At 37.7% G+C, this 17,346-nt stretch overlaps 1 protein-coding gene across 4 annotated transcripts in view; it reads right to left on the reverse strand.

Moving 5' to 3' along the window:
* The window catches only part of ARHGAP10 (Rho GTPase activating protein 10), a 332,652-nt gene that overhangs the window by 105,381 nt on the left and 209,925 nt on the right, over positions 1–17,346 (reverse strand). For all 4 annotated transcript variants that reach the window (XM_021938123.2, XM_009207677.4, XM_003899252.5 and 1 more), the window contains 2 exons: positions 17,154–17,241; positions 8,674–8,732 (listed from right to left, as the gene is read on the reverse strand). In XM_021938123.2, coding sequence (XP_021793815.1) covers positions 8,674–8,732; positions 17,154–17,241 — 147 coding nt within the window. The remainder of the gene's footprint in view (positions 1–8,673; positions 8,733–17,153; positions 17,242–17,346) is intronic.

Raw genomic sequence — 17,346 nt, forward strand, 5'->3', positions numbered from 1 at the left:
AGCCCTTAGAACTCAGAGTGTGGCTGTTTTAAACTGTACGTGGGATTTAATGTCATCAGGTATGCTAAGGCATGCATGAAAATGACTGTCAGGAAAAGTTTAGATTCACAGAGCCCTAGAAACAGACGGCATGGCATGTTGTGCAGAGCCATGTGGGGAAGCACCAACGTCGATCAAGAAGCAGAGGGAGAACGGGGAATGTGGGCAAAGCCTCTACTGTAGTTTCTGCAGGAAGGAATGGGCGAGGCAGGGTGCGCAGGTCAAGGACTGGCTGGTTTAAATTACTTCAGTGGGCACTGCGTTGCAAGGGCTGTCCCTAGTTGCTGGCACTCGGGACTGAAGTCATAAGGGCAGGAGAATACAGCCTAGTGTAAGGGCTCGCAGAGGAGGCTGGCGCGGAGGGGGGTCACGGGATTTTGGATTGGAGAATTCCACGTGAAAAGCCTGCAGAAGTTTAATATCTCCAGGAATTGGCTAGCCCTGGGAGGGGCAGCTTCCTCAGGTCAGTGAGGCCCCGGATGTCAAAACATCAGAATAAAAAGGCGTGCTTAATACACGACCTTATTTGGGAAGAGAGCTGTTGCAGATGTCAGTTCAGATGAGATCATAACTGAAGTAGGGTGGGGCCTCTTCATCCAATATGACTGGTGTCCTTATAAGAAAACAAAGAGAGGGATAGTGGCCATGTACAGACAGCACAGGGGACGTTGTCCTGCCACAGCAGAGGCAGAGGCAGAGGCTGGAATGAAGGACCCACAAGCCAAGGGATGCTAAAGACTGCCAGCAACCACCAGAAGCTATGAGTGGCAAGGAGGGATCCCTCCTACGGCCTTCAGAGGGAGCACGGCCCTCCCAACATCTTGATTTCAGACTACCAGTCTCTAAGAATTGTGACGGAATAAATGCCGATTCTTTGAAGCCACTTGGTTAATAGTAGTACTTTGTTCCAAGAGCCCTGGGAAACTAACCCATTCCCTTAACCCCCAAACTTTGGAATTATTATACGTGGCTCTTATTAACAGTGTACCCCAATTCCCTTTATTGTGTTCTTGATTGGAAAACTATCAAATCAATAAAATGTTTGTTATTGAAGATTTTGCTAGTTTTCACAGGTGTCAAAGAAGCAACAAAAGAGAATTAGGTTCTAACTTTACTGCTGACAGAAAAGAAGGTTAGAAATGGCTTCGGAGGTTCACTTAGGGCTGGCCAGGGAAGCTCAGGAAGGGTCGCATAATGGACAGTCCTTGAAGTTTGGGTCCTGAAGAATGGGGAAGGGTTCAAGGAAAGGCAGGACTGAGAGGCAGGGGGAACATTCCAGATTCAGTAAATAGCATGACAAAAAGCACAGGGCCGGTGTGGAGACAGCTCTTACGAAAGGTAGCCTGAGGCCACCTCTGGTCTGCAAAGGCCAATATGAAGAAGTTGTCTCACTGTTGGCTTCTAAATTAGTCAAGTGAAAATAAAACAAGAAAGGGATATGAATAGAGTTAAATTTGGGGAAGATATGCCTCATATTTTTTTAAAGGATGGATTAGAATGGGAAAAAGAACTAGTTAGGAGGGAACAGTTATTTGGGAGACAAGAAATAAGAAATGAAAGGAGGGGTGGCCAGGCATGGTGGCTCATGCCTGTAATCCCAGCACTTTGGGAGGCCGAGGTGGGCAGATCACTTGAGGTCAGGAGTTCAAGACCAGCCTGGCCAACATGGTGAGACCATCTCTACTAAAAATACAAAAACTAGCCAGGTGTGGTGGCACGCACCTGTAATCCTAGCTACCCAGGAGACTGAGGTGGGAGAATTGCTTGAACCTAGGAGGCAGAGGTTGCAGCGCCACTGCACTCCAGCCTGGGTGATAGCGAGAGACTCCATCTCAAAATAAATAAATAAATAAATAAATAAATAAAGGGAGTGAGGTAGGTGGTAGAACTACAAAGAGGGAGGTAGAACAAAGAAGTATAGATGCCCTATGATTTACAATGGGGGGACATCCCAGTAAGCCCATCGTAAAGTCAAAAGATTGTATGTCAGGACCGTCACTACACCTGGGAATCGCTGCTCCTAACTGATAGCTGAGTGGTCTTGAACAAATTACCTAACTAACCTCTCTATGCCTCAGCTCCCTCATGTGCAAAATGAAAACAGTATCTTAAGAGGCCATTATGAGATTCAATGCTATAACATACACAAAGCACTTAGCCTCAGTGGCTGGCACGTGTGGGCACTCAATCACTGTTAGCCATTATTACTGTTGTTGTTCATGTTACTATTATTATTTGAGCACTACCATGGAAGAAGCAGAACTGACAGGTTTCAGCAGCAGACTAGCAGTGGGTCAGAAGGAAGAAGGCAGAGATGAGCAGTGTTTCACATCTGGGTTGTCTGATAACAGGGCCAATTCCACCAACAGACAGAAACATAGCAGCCAAAGCTGTCTTGAGGAAGGAGATGATGGTGGAGGGAATGGAGAAAGTAACATTCAAATGGCTGGTCTCTAGCAGTAGATGGAAACAGTAGGAGGCTTTAGAGATCAAGGCTAGAAACGTTCTCCAGGAGGTGTGACCACTAGCTCATGGACAAAGCTGCCCAACTTCTACAGAAAGCTAACTGAGGGCACTGCGGGGAAAAGGGCTCCAAAGAGGTACAGGGAGACGTGAAGTCAAGGGCTAAGACAAGCAGGCAATGCAACCAAGGAGGAGGAGGAGGAGGAGGTGGGAGGATCAGGGAGCTTTGATGTCATCAGGAAGGCAACTGAGAAGAAACCTGCAAAGGCTGGGCACAGCCAGTGGACTCGAGAGTTAAGGAGAGGTCAAGGAATGGAAAGACTGGGAGAAGGGCCCTGGGTATCACCAGGTTTATCAACTGAGAGCCCCTTTCTACTAAAATGAGGGGGTTAAACAAAGAGGGAGCTGCTGGAGAAGGGGTGAAGAGTGGGAGTTCAGAACACTTGCTCAGAAAGTAAAAAACAAGAGAATGGGAAAGAGAGGTAAAGCAGATCAAGAAAGGGACATTTTTTTTTTCCAAAGGATAATAGTTTTTTTCCTTATGACAAAAATTAAATACTTGTAATACTAAAATCTTGGACAACACAGAGAAAATGACCTTAGTATAAAGTACTAAGTATCTGAAATATATATATATGAGAAACAGCATGCAATCAGATTAGAAAGAACTACAAACCAATCAGGGAAAAAAGAGACAATCTAACAGACAAATGGGCAAAAGACTGGGGCAGGAATTTCACAAAAGATTTATTCCTGTGAAAAACCTATGAAAACAGAATAAACCTGTAACGGTGAAACAGAAATTAAAACCACAATGAAAGAGTAATATTCACCTGCCAGAATGGCTTTAAATGAATACTAAGCTTTGGCAAGGACATGAGGCAACTGAAACTTCCATATGCTAACTAGATGGGAGTCATTAAAGGGTTCAACCACTCTGGAGAACTGTTCGGCAGTTATCTACTAAAGCTGAACAAACACATACCCTATGACCAACCCAAAAATTCCACTCATAGGTATATAACCAGGAAAAATGCACATAAACACGCATTAAAAGACACATACTCCTATATTCACAGCAGCGTTCTATTAGCCCAAAACTGGAAACCACCCAAATGTTCATTAACAGTAGAAGAGATAAATCTATTGTGGCTTCTTCAAACAGAATGCAATGAAAACGAAGGAATATTTCACACAACATGGATGACTCTCACAAAATGAGTAAAAGAAACCAGCTACAGAAGAATATACTCTGATTCCATTTACATAAAGTTCAAATGCTGCAGCCCCAACCTAGAATGTCAGGAGAGTGATCACACTTCAAGGGAGTGGATAATGACCACATGGGCATGAGAAAGGGCTTCTGATGATGTTTGATTGCTTGATCTGGGGCTGATTATGCATGAAAATTCATTAAGCTGTATACTGATTTGAGCCTATGTTATATTTCAACAAAAAGTTCACTTAAAGCTACCCATAATAAATCTCATTCTAAAATAAACTGGTAAATTTTAAGTATAAATCCTGCAGAGTTTTCCTTCCTTTTTTTTTGTAATGAAATGCCTAAACAACTTATTTTATTTTATTTAATATATCATGGACATTTTTCAGTATCATTAAATGGAGCACCTTACCATCGATTTTATGAACACTTAGATTGTTTCCAATGTTTGTAAAGATAAGGTTGTTCCAGTTTACACCCCTAATAAGTGTTTGAGAATGAGAAATGATACTTTACAATAGAAAACACTGAGACAGTTGTTGCTAAAGAGAAAGGATGTAAAAAGGCTAAGAAATTAAAAGGCACGTAAAGAACACAATCACTGAAAACAAAAACACAACTGTCTAAAGGATTAGGTAATAAATTATAACCCAGTTCTTAATCTGGTATAAAAACCAAGATATTAATCAACACTGGCAAAAATAAAAACAGTGTAACAATTTCTGTTCACAGCTTTGATTTTTAAAAATAGAATTAAAGCAGAGACTCTGCAAAATAGTCGAAATTCCAAAGGAATAACCACTGAGGATAAGAATGTTACATTGCAAAAATTAAAAACTTTGGAAAACTTTGCACTAAAAACCTACTACTACTTGTGAGTCTATCTTGCCATTAATAATGATCTTTTTCCAGTGACAACCTAGTTTAAATATTTTAGGATTCATTATTTAGAAACACAAGCTAGAGAAAGTTTCCCACACTCTATGAATTACATTCTTCATTTCTCAAAATAGTGAAATTGATTTTGAAAAATAGAGTCAAAACCTTTCACTATCTTCAGTGCCTCTCCTGCTAGCCCGTCCTCATCTATTTTAAAATCACACATCCATTCCTGCCAAGTCTTTTTCCCTCTTCTTCTTCTTCTTCAAAAAATATACTCTAGGCTTTTAAAATAAAACCATTTTTTTCTCTATTTTGTTTTGAAATTAATCAGAGCTTTCTATTAGCAAGTATTTCTATGTAGCTACAACATAATACCTTAAAGGTACTCCAAAAAGTTTTTGAAGATAAGTCATCTAAAGTTGCTTATGCTAACACAATTTATTTTATTTTAATTGCTAGTGATTGACAAAGAATGAACAGCCAGCTTACCTTTAAAAAAAAAAAAAAAAAAACTAGAATACTAAATTAATCATAATACCAAATTCCTGAAATATGCCAGGGAATTAGGAGCTTACTGTAGTGGAAAAGGCATTTTAATTGTGTAACTACAAATCAGCATCTACCACACTGTAATGTCCATCTGCTTATGATGCTGTGCCAACTAACAGAAACTGAAAAAGATGTGATTGTAGAGCTTATCAAAGACACAAGGCAGATAAATGCTAAATTATTTCAATATTGAAATGTCAAAAGTCAATGATACTGTAATTTTAGAAAGGCATTAGCAGTAACCATCCAAGCACTTCCCAAGGGATAAAGGGCTTCAGTCAACAGACATCAAGTGTTGCATTTCTCCTGTGGCGTTCGCATCTACTGTGAAATGAATACATCAGGCTAAGAGCGAGGCATGCCACTAAGCATTCAGTTCCCTTAATTCCTGGGTTCCTGAGCCCTTCCCCAGCAAGAATCACATGATTTTTGTCTTGCTTCCCAGGTAGGTTTATCAAAAAGGATAGAACATTCTGGTTAGGCAAACACCAATGTCTTGGATCCGATTATAGTTATGCTTCTCATGATAAATAACCAAAGATCTTTGTGGTAATGATTTTGCTTCCCAAGTAACTTGATTACAGGAAGAAAGCACACAGAACATAGCAACATGAGTGTTTTGGTTTAAGTGACAGTGAAGAGTTTTTTCTTCTGATGCAACAGGCATTCAGCCTTTAGTTGTCATTCTCGTACTAAGCACCATGACTCCAACCCTGAGGCATGAGTCCACTCTTATCAACATGATACAGCAAGGACTTTGAGGCCAAAAGGCTGACACACAGATCATGGCTTACACAACGTTCTCAAAGGTAACACACATCACGCAGTAAGACATTCAGCTAGACGCCTGCCTGCTAGCCTTCCTGTAGTGGACACAATCTTTTGTATTCCTCATGGACCAGTTAACTGCCTTTTCGTCTTACAAATTTCCATGTCCAAAGTCCATTATAGTCTCCCCCAAGATGGATCGTCTACTTGGTTCCTTTTATAAGTTTAGTTTGGAATTCAGCTAATGGAGAAAGTTACATTAACTCTTAATTTTCTCAAAGAAAAAAATTTTTTAACTTTTCCAATGCAGTCAATCTTTGACAGAAGTAAGTTGCTTTTTTTTAGAACAAGGAACATAAAACAAATGTGCCTTTTGTGGTGACAAAATAGAAATGAAATTTATATTTGTATCATGAACCCTAGAAATTAACACGGAGGTTCACGACAGGAAACTACAGGAAAGAAACTGATGAGAGAAAATGATGGGACCAAGAGAAACCTTGAGAACTCTCAGCAGGGAGGGCAGAAGAGAAGAGACTATCTCATCGCCACAGAACAGATGGAAACCACTGCACATGACTGAGAAGAATCAAAAATTAGTTTTCAAGCTGGTGTGAGAGGTGGTAACAAAGACTGCTGATGCTTTGTAATTTTAGCAGTCAGTTCAGCTAACAGACACGAGCAAAAACAAGGTAAGCTGTCTCACTGTTCACAGAAAATTACAGCTTAACCACAATCCTGATTTTCCAACAGCATTCAAAAGGGGAGACGAATTTTGGCCACCTGATTTCTGTAACTATTTCATTTGATACTTAAAAGTCCATATGCAAAAGATCAGGAAGATCTGTTCCCACACTCTCTAAAAGAGGCAATGAGTGCAGAGAAGGGTACTCAAGAGATTAAAATAAAAACTTGAAGTCTACATTGGAAACGTTGGCCCCTAAAATACACCTATTTAATACATGTACTTTTTCTCATTAAATCAAGTTACTACAGGTCCCATTCCAACCATAACGGCACTTAGGTGCAAATCCATGGCAGTGATTACAGTAGAAACACTGACCGTCCTGTTATCCAAATCGCTGTGAAGACTATCGCAGCATTCCCACAAAGTCAGGAAGCAAAACACAAGGTACTGGTCCAACAGGTGATGATCTTGTCTGCATTTCTACAATCCTTTTCACCACTCTGCTCAAAGATGCCTTCAACAAACTCTTTAAACTTATTTTCTACCATCACAGATTTTATTACCTCATAAGATGTAAGCTCCTAGCTCTTAGGAACTTCTTCATTTGGTAAAACACACTGATATTCAAATTTCAAAAACACTGCCATCAGTAAAGGGGCATGATGATAATACTAATGATTGTGGTCATTTAAAACCGTATTCCATAATCACTTTATCTTTCTCTAATTCTCAAAGGATTCTAGATTAAAATTGGCACTCTTCTGCTGTTTCCAGTCTCCAAGGCAAACAACATGAAACAACTGTCCTCCAATTAAGTTTAATTTCTCTTTCCCCAGTTTGCCAAAAATGCCACAGGGAAGAAATCAAAACAACTAAGCATTTACTTGAGTTTTTGCCGAGAAAACTTTCCCCCACTCCCTCGATCTCACAAATTCTCTTTTTAAAAAAATCCTCTCCCCATGTGAAAACAGAAGTGAATAGAACCCAGTTTTTGAAAAAGCCTGTTTTCTATGTAGAGTCTAATGGGGCCTACACACTACTTCTTCCTGCAACACAGAAGGAACCTTTACACTGGCTGGACCAGGGACCTCACAAGAAGGTAACATTTAAAGCAATGTTCAGGCAGCAGTAACATTGGTCCCAATGGGAATGCTCTAAGTTTTTCAACAGATTAAACTATGGAATACATCCAAGAGGAGAAAATAAAAGGAAATGAAAATACAATTACAGCTACTGTCAGTGCACCTGTAAAAACCAATACTGCAGGTTTTAACTCGTGGAACTAGGGTTCTGAATTTTAAATAAGGTTCCCTATAATCTGGCAAGTTACTTAACATGTATCAACCTTCATTTCCTTCACTATTAAATACCTAACACCAGTGTACTTCAGAAGACTATGATGATTAAACAACACGCGTCAAATATAAAAAGTGAGCCATATAACAGAAAACAAGAAAACCTCAAATGAGTATGACTCACAAAAAAATCAATCACAAAATTCCACCAACTATAGGCCTTTTTCATTTAACATTTGATCGCATACTAGTCACTCTGCATCAAATACTGTTTGGGGTTCTGGCATTATCTCATAATATTCCTTCTGTCTGTAATTTAGATCTGAGTATCTCTCTATGTGAAGCCATCTCCAAACTACTAATCTTTCCAAATTTTCTCATCTCCCCAACCTTTCACAAGTTAAATACTTCTGTGTTCCCTCAGCATTTTGCTCATGCCATTATTGTACATTTTCTAGTATAATGAGGAGTAAGTAAGGCCCGGTACTTGCTATGGAATTGTCTCATGGAGACAAGAATCCTGTCTTGGCTTTACATATCCAGTAACATAGTAGGAAATAATTAATGCATGTGAACAAATGAATGAATATACTGTCCCTTTTAGTCACCTTCTAATGATAGGGGGAGGGACCAAACATCATTTAAAGTGATTTCTATTTTTAACACAAATTGCAGTAACAACAAGTTGAATTTTTCATATGAAAATTTTTAGTTTATGCTCCCTACCAACTACAAAACTGTTCCTATGACCTTTACATAATACTTACTGGCTGGAACAATGAAATCTCCGTGTAACTCATAGGTCATGAGAGGCTCTGGAAGGCTCCTGTGTGAAAAGAACAGCTCAGAATTATCAAATAAATCCAAACAAGTCACTTTTGAGTTTTTTTATGAAAAGATGTCAAATTTGTTATGCATTTCTTAATTAATGTGTAAAACTTCCCTAGGGAATATCTTTACATATCAAAAAAGATACATAAATCGAACAGATCACTTTATCAACTGCTGTTGACACCAAGCACTAACAAAGCCTAAGCAGCCACAAATCCCTACTAGACCTAAGCATACAGTATTTCATATCTAATCTCGGACAGTACCTTTGTGAATATCTGGTTTGATATATAAGACTTCCTTCTACACATTAATGTATTTAAAGCCAAACATACTTACTATCTAATCAAATGTAAGCAAACAATTTTGAAACATCATCCCTAAGATATTAGCTGAAGATTCCACAAAAAATACATAGAAAACATTAAACAAACTCAAATCCTCTCTGCTTAAATATATTACAAAAATAAGAATTTATCTTTATGCCTATGAGAGATGAAATAAAATTGATGACAACTTTAAAAATATACACAGCATTTTCATAGTCTACAAAACAAGTTACATAAGGTAGTTTATTTTATCCTGTGATCAACAGAATGCTACAGTTCAGTCCACCTTGCTACATATCTTAAAATTATAAAAGACCAGAGCAACTAGCTTTATAAACACTTAAAGAATACCTAGACAAGTGTCAGTCTGTACAGCCTTTCTGGAGGGTAATCTCGCAAGATATTAAGAACTTTTAAGAGGTTACAATCCTGTAACTCAGACATTCTGCTTCAAATTTTTTTTAAAAATCAAAGACGCACAAACAAAATTTTTTAACATATGCAAAGCCAAGAATGTTGCCAGGAATAAAGAAGGCCACTTCATATTGACAAAGTGTCAACTCGTCTTGAAGCCAAAACAATACTAAATGTTAATAGATCTAATGAGAGAGCCCCAAAACACTCCAAGGAAAAACTGGCAGAACTACAAGGAGAAATGGGCAAATACACAACTATAATCAGAGATTTAAATACCTCTCTGTTTCAGTAACAAGTAGAAAAATCAGGATACAGAAGATTTGAACAAAAATATCAACCAACTTAATCCAATCGGCATGTCCTTCACCTAAATGACACTCCACTCAAAAGCAGAACACACATTCCCAGCACATACAGGCCATTTATTTTCCAAGATGAACCATATTCTGGGCCATGAAACAAATCTCAAAAATAAAAAGGGCTTAAGTCATACAGAGTTTCTTCTTTGATTATAACAAAAATTGAATTAAAAATCAGTAACAGAAAGATAGCTGGAAAACTCGAAAGAGAAGCTAGAAAGTATTCTGAAATGAATGCAATAAAAGCACAACATATCAGAATTTGAGGGATGTTGGTAAAGCAGTACTAAGAGGAAATTTTATGCTACTAAACACCTATATTAAAAAAGAAGAAGGGTGGTAAACCAAGGACTTCATTTTGTACCTTAATGAGCTATGAGGGGAAAAAAAAACGTGTAAATTAAGCCAAAGTAAGCAGAAGAAGAGAAATAAAAATCAAGCAGAAATCCATGAAATAGAAAACAGAAAAATAGAGAAAATAAATTAATCCAAAACCGTATCTTTAAGATAATTAGTAAAATTGATGAATCTAGCCAGAATGATTAGGAAATAAAAGAGAGAAAATAAACAATGCCAGCAATGAGAAAGGTGACTACAGAATCAGAGCAGATTCTGAAGTTATCAAAAATAAAATACTATGAACAATTTTACGCCCATAAATTCAACAATTCAGATGAAATGGACAAATGTCTTAAAAGACACAAGCCACCAAAGTTCACTCAAGAAGAAACAGATAACCTGAGTAGTCCTATTGAATTTGCAATTAAAAATATTGCCAGTTAGAAAACTAGGGCCAGATGATGTCACTGAATGAATTCTACCAAACAATTAAGAAAGAAAAACTACTGATTCTATACAAATTCTTCCATAAAATAGAAGAGGGAATAATTTCTAACTCATTCTGTGAGGTAAACTTTATCCTAATATCAAAGTTAAACACATTATGAGAAAGGCATTATGAGAAAACTACAGACCAATATCACTCATGAACACAGATGCAACTATTCTAAATAAAATGTTACTAAATCAAATTCCACAAGATAAATAAAATAATATATCACAAGTTGGGTTTATAACAGGAATATAATACTAGCATAATATCTAAAAATCAATATACTTCACCAAACAAAAAGAAAACTGTATGATCATATCAATAGACAATTTAGGAGAAATACCCTCTCCCACAAATTGTACTAGAAGTACTGGAGATCCCCATGCAAAAATGAACTTGAATTCATACCTCATATCTTATGTAAAAATTAACTCAAAATGGATCATAGAACTAAGCGTAAAACCTAAAACTATAAAACTTACAGAAGAAAACTTTTGTGACCTTGAATAAGTGCAAAGATTTCTTAATATAGCATCGAAAGCACAGTCCATAAAAAGAAAGTGATGAACTAGACTTCATCAAAATTAAAACTTCTCTTTGAAAGACACCTATTGAGAGAATGAAAAGAGAAATCACAGAATGAAGAAAATATTTGCAAAGCAGGTATCTAAGAAAGGACTTGTACTCAAAATATATTTTTTTAACTTTTAAAACACAATAATATCACAATCTAAGTTGTAAAAAATTGGGCAAAAGATATGCACAGACACTTCACCCAAGAAAATATATAAACGGAAAATAAGCACATAGAAAAAAAGTTCAACATTACTAGTTATTAGGGAAGTACAAACTAAAAGAACAATGAAATACTATCAAATACCTGTTAGGATGGCTAAAATGAAAAAGATTGACCAGCTTAAGAGTTGGCAAGAATGAAAAGGAAATGGAACTTTTGTACAGTGTTGGTGAGGATGTAAAGAAATACATCAACTTAGGAAGAAAGTTTGTTAGTTTCCCAAAAAGTTAAGCATACACTTACCACATGATCTAAATATTCCACTCCTGGGATTTATCCAAGAGAAATGAAAGCCTATGTCCACTCAAACATAGGTATATGAATGCTTTTAGCAGCTTTATGTGCAATAGCCAAAAGTTACAAGCAAGTTAAATATCCTTCAACAGATGAACTGATTTTTTTAAATGCTGGTTTATCTATAAAATCATCCATTAGTTAGCAGTGAGATGGAATGAACTGGTGGTATATACTACAACATAGATGAATCTAATTATTCTAAGTGAAATAATACCGATTTCAAGTATACGCTGTATAATTCTATTTATATAAAATTACAGGAACTGTAAAGTGACGTATCAGTAGATGAGGCTACTTCAGTAGGGTGAGAGATTTCAAACAGTAGGAGGAAACTTTTGGGGGTAATAATGCATAGGGTCACTATCTTGATTATGGTGGTAAGTTTCAGAGGTACACATATATCAAACTTATATGCAGCTTATTGTATGTCAACTATGTTTCAATAAAGCTGTCTTAAAAAAACAAATAAAAATAGGCCAAGCATGGTAGCTCACACCTGTAACCCCACTGCTTTGGGAGGCCAAGGCGGAAGGATCACTTGAGGACAGGAGTTCAAGACCAGCCTAGGCAACAAAGTGAGACTCTGTCTCTATTTTTTTTTTAATGTTTTGAAAAGAAAATTGAAAAATCAAAGAAAAAAATGTTTAGGTACATATATTCCTTACATACAATTTAAAATGCTATAGTCACATACAAACACAAAATGACAACCAGAAACTAAAATTTAATGCACGAGTGAAAAAGTCCTGCTCTTATTTCCCCTCCCTCTCCTTTTCCCCTACACTCCCATTTCACCAAGAAAATGAAAAAAAAAAAAAAAATCAACTATACCACAGGCTAAATAAGGAGAAAAAAGGGCCAATCCAAAGAAAGTCTTCAGGAGGTTTGTTTCAAAATATGGAAAAGCAGGAGGTAACAAAGAAGAAAAATGGTTATCTAGCAGAGAAGGAAAGTTAAAGGGTACTGAAAAGAAAAGCGGGGTTGGTCGGGGGGATTGAGAACCCTTAGAAAAACATTTCTTTTCCGATAAAAATGAATTTGTATCTGAATATCTTCTACAAGTTACTTGTATCATTGCCATATGTCTAGCTAAGCAATACAGCGTAAGAAAATAAATATTGTTAACATTAGGGAAGCAGCCATAAAAACGACAAGTTCCCCATACAGAATGTATTATGCTGAGTCACTGCAACTCTCAGCCTCCCACCTGACATGTTTCTGAGCCACCTCTCTTTGCCACTCGTTGGGATCTGTTGGGGGATATAAATCATAATATTTACCTAAGCTGGCATTTCCCTCCCAAAAAGTCCCATTACAATTTCCAGGCTTAAAAGAAGTTTCCTCCAGGTAAAATCATTTGACTAGAAACATCACAAAACCACTCATTTGTCCCCTCACAACAGAAAACTGCTGTAACGAACATGTTTCTGAAAATCAAAATAATGGTCTGCATAGATAAGAAATCATTCAGAGGGCTGGTATTCAGCTCTCTAAAACATGAGAAGTAAAACCAAAAAAAACATTGCCTCAAGTCAGTAGAAGGAAAAGGGAGATGCGACGCATCAGTCCACTGCATATACTTGTCCCTCTCCAAGACCCTGGAGGACCTGCTTCTTGTTTTAGTTTGGTGCTTTGGGGCTTTGGCTGTTTTCCTCCCTCCACCTCCACCATCCCATCCAATAAGATGGCTGGGTTATTTGCAGTGAGAAGAATTCAAGGGCAAGAGCTTTTTTGGGTGAGAAAAGCTATATTCAGCTTCACGCCATGGTGCCGTGAGTGACAGAGCTGGGGCTCCAACCCTGGCAGGCAGGCTGGCTCCAGACCTCCTGCTCTTGACCATCACACTGTATTACCTCTCATGCAGAAAGAAATACACTTGCTTGGGCCAGAACCCTGTTGCCAAAATGGAGGTAGATAAAAACTCAGTTTTATCCCATTTGATGCATCACCAAAATTTTTTTTTAAGTGTCAATTAAATCCTAATTACTGCATTTTCCATCGCTAAAAATAACATAGGGGAAAAGAACAGCAACCCAACTTTCAAATCTCCCAAGGCATCTGCCATCTTATGATAATTCACTTTATCACATTCAGGCAGAATGTGTATTTTGTTAGAAGTGAAGTTATATAATAATAACATCTCATAATGTCGTTCTGTAGGCAATGTTTGTTTAAAAGTGAAATTCCATAGGATGAAGCAAGGTAATAAAATAAAAAGGCAGAAAAAGCAACACAAGACCAGGGGCAATAAGGAACTAGCTTCTGAGAATATCAAGATCCAAAAAGAAATCCTATGTACTAAATAAAAAGAGCCTCTAGTTTATTAAACAAATTCCTCCCACACAGCAAAAGAAAAGAACCATATGGAATGGAGAAAAAAGAATGCAATTTATTGCCAAAAAGGTGGATTTCCAGCCTTAGTGTTCCATCATCTCAGTCAATCCCTTTACCTGCACTGCTACGAGTCTACCAAACAGTAAAACGGATTTACAGCGATCTCCTAGAGTGGCAGTACTTCTTCTGGTCAAGTTAACATGTGCAATTCATTGTATGTTTATACCCCTTACCTACTCTTTCCTGCATCTAATACAGCTTTCTCAATCTCAGAAATATTGACATTTTGAATCAAATAATTCTTTGTGGGGGGAGGGTGGGCTGTCCTACGTACTGCAGGATGTCAGATGCCACCAGATGCCAGGAGCACTACAAACCAGCAATGGTGAAAATCAATAATGTCTCCAAACATGGCCAAACATCCCACTTGGGGGGCAAAATCATCCTCAGTTGAGAACCACTGTTCTAATTTCTCAGCCACAGGTACAGCTCCAAGTTGCTGGGGATACTGCAGTGAACAAGACTTAAAAGATGCCTATCTTCAGGGAACTTAAATTCTTATCCTAGGGTTGGGAGTAACAAGATTCATTTTTACCATAATCCTCATCTAAACCACAGTTAGTCACTATCAGTGGCAATACTGATATAAGTATACATCCCTTTATCAATTAGGAATAACAATAATGCACATAATAGTTTAAGAAAAAATTTAGAACAGATGAAAACATCTTCTTTACATAAAGCACTTGAAAATAGGTAATACATACCTATTACCCACGGATAAATTTTATATCATTAAAAAGTGGGACAACCATACAACCCAGCCTACCTGATGGTAAACAACAGAAAAAATATACCACCAATACAATGTATTCTTGAAATAAAAGAAAACCTGACTCTAACAAAGCCTATTTGAAAAATCTTTATCTACAGGACACAGGATGGCTAAAGAAACATGTTAAATGCTATCATGAAGACATAATCAAAACTGAACCAGGTTCATCAACAAATAAATGCCAGTGGTGGAGGACGGGAGGAAATTCAGAGATTAAAAGAACCTTAAAACCTATCAACCAAGTGAAATGTTGGCACAGTTTAAATCCTGCAGGATTTAAACCAAATATAAAAAGGCTTTTTTGAAGACCGCTGGTAAAAATTGAACATAGACTGAATGCTGGATATTAATTTTGTTGTGCATAATATATTCTGATTGACTTTTAAAAAATGACTCTTTGAGGCCAGGTACAATGGCTCATGCCTGTAATCCCAGCACTTTGGGAGGCCGAGGCAGGCAGATCATGAGGTCAGGAGATCGAGACCATCCTGGTTAACACGGTGAAACCCTGTCTCTACTAAAAAAACATGAAAAAATTAGCCAGGCATGGTGGCAGGCGCCTGTAGTCCCAGTTATTCAGGAGGCTTAGGCAGGAGAATAGAGTGAACCCGGGAGGTGGAGCTTGCAGTGAGCTGAGACTGCGCCACTGCACTCCAGAGTAAGACTCCATCTCAAAAAAAAAAAGAGTTTTTGAGATACTCAAATATTTATGGGTACAGTAATACGATGTTTCAGAAAATCTTTAAAGTATTATCTATAAAAAGTGGCAGGTAGATCCCAGCACTTTGGGAGGCTGAGGTGGGTGGATCACCTGAGGTCAGGAGTTCGAGACCAGCCTGGTCAATATGGCAAACCCTGTCTCTACTAAAAATACAAAAAAATCAGCCGGACTTGGTGGTGAGTGCCCGTAATCTCAGCTACTGAGGAGGCTGAGACAGGAGAATTGCTGGAACCCGGGAGGCAGAAGTTGCAGTGAGCCAAGATCATGCCATTGCACTCCAGGCCGGGCCAACAGCGAGACTCTATCTCAAAAAAAAAAAAAAAAAAAAAGAAAACAGTGGCAGGTAAAAAGATTAATGAATTAAGAAGGATGGAATGCTGATAACTCAAGAAGCAGGATAATAGAGCCATAAGGGTTCATTACACTAACTTCTCATCTTATGTATCTGAAATTTTTCATAATTTTTTAAAAATACAAAATAAGTCATATTGATTTGAATGTATCTACTGGAACCAAAGTAACTTTTACCTGGAAAACAACCCTATGTATGGTTAAAAAGCACTGGTCCTGAGGCCGGGTATGGTGGCTCACACCTGTAATCCACACTTTGGGAGGCCAAGGGAGGCAGATCACTTGAGGTCAGGAGTTTGAGACCAGCCTGGTCAACATGGTAAAACCGCGCCTCTACTAAAATTACAAAAATTAGCCAGGAGGCAGAGGTTGCAGTGAGCCAAGATCGTGCCACTGCACTCCAGCATGGGCAAAAAGAACAAGACTCCATCTCCAAAAAAAAAAAAAAAAAGAACTGGTCCTAGGTCATTCGTTTGCCATGGAAAATCTAAGTCCCCAACAGAACCACAGCATATAAAAATTACAGTTGTGATCTTTTTTCATTTTTTTTAACTGTCTATATACTTGCTCTTCATCTAACCCTGAGCTTACCATTATTTTCTTTAAAAAAAAAAAAAAAAAAAAACAATGATTCATCAAAAATGCTACCCTCTCCTAACTCTAGTCCTAAATATTTTCTATTATCAATAGAAAACAACTTTATCTTAAAACCTCACCAAGTAAACTTCTTTTCAACGAGCTTTGCATTGACATGTCATAAGCCTTAAGTTCAAATCATTTAAACTTTAAAAAATCATTTCAGCCTAAAATATAAAGACATAATGAATTCAATAAATAGCCTTCATTCCATCATGAGCCTCAACGAGTTGTTTCATAGTGTTTAATTCCTAAAATGTACATCCACAAGAAACGTCTATTTCAAAACCCAAGTCTATGTCAATTCCTGTTTTGTTGCAATTTACTTAGTTACTGATGTTTATCTATCAGTTACCTTTCTTTCTGGGACACTGAGACACCTGAGAAATTTTCCCTTTTTAAAGTAAGGCTTCATTTAAGTATCGATATTTATGTACACAATTGGCATCTGTTGTATGTTACAGACCCCAATAGTCCATTCTTCTATCTTGCTGCTGAGAAGCGCTTACCTCAAATACTGTTTCAGGGCACTTGTTATTGTCTTCACCTCCCAATCTGCAGAATTCTCCAGGTCCACCTCATGGCACGTTTTTACATCTAGTGAGCAAGCAAACAACAAAAAAATAATTAAAACCTTGAACATCAAAGGTCCTCTTGTCTAGCTCACAAAGCTTCCATTTTTAAATGAGGAAACCACAATCC

The sequence above is a fragment of the Papio anubis genome, chromosome 3 (assembly GCF_008728515.1).
Source record: "Papio anubis isolate 15944 chromosome 3, Panubis1.0, whole genome shotgun sequence".
In the NCBI taxonomy this organism is placed as follows: domain Eukaryota; kingdom Metazoa; phylum Chordata; class Mammalia; order Primates; family Cercopithecidae; genus Papio; species Papio anubis.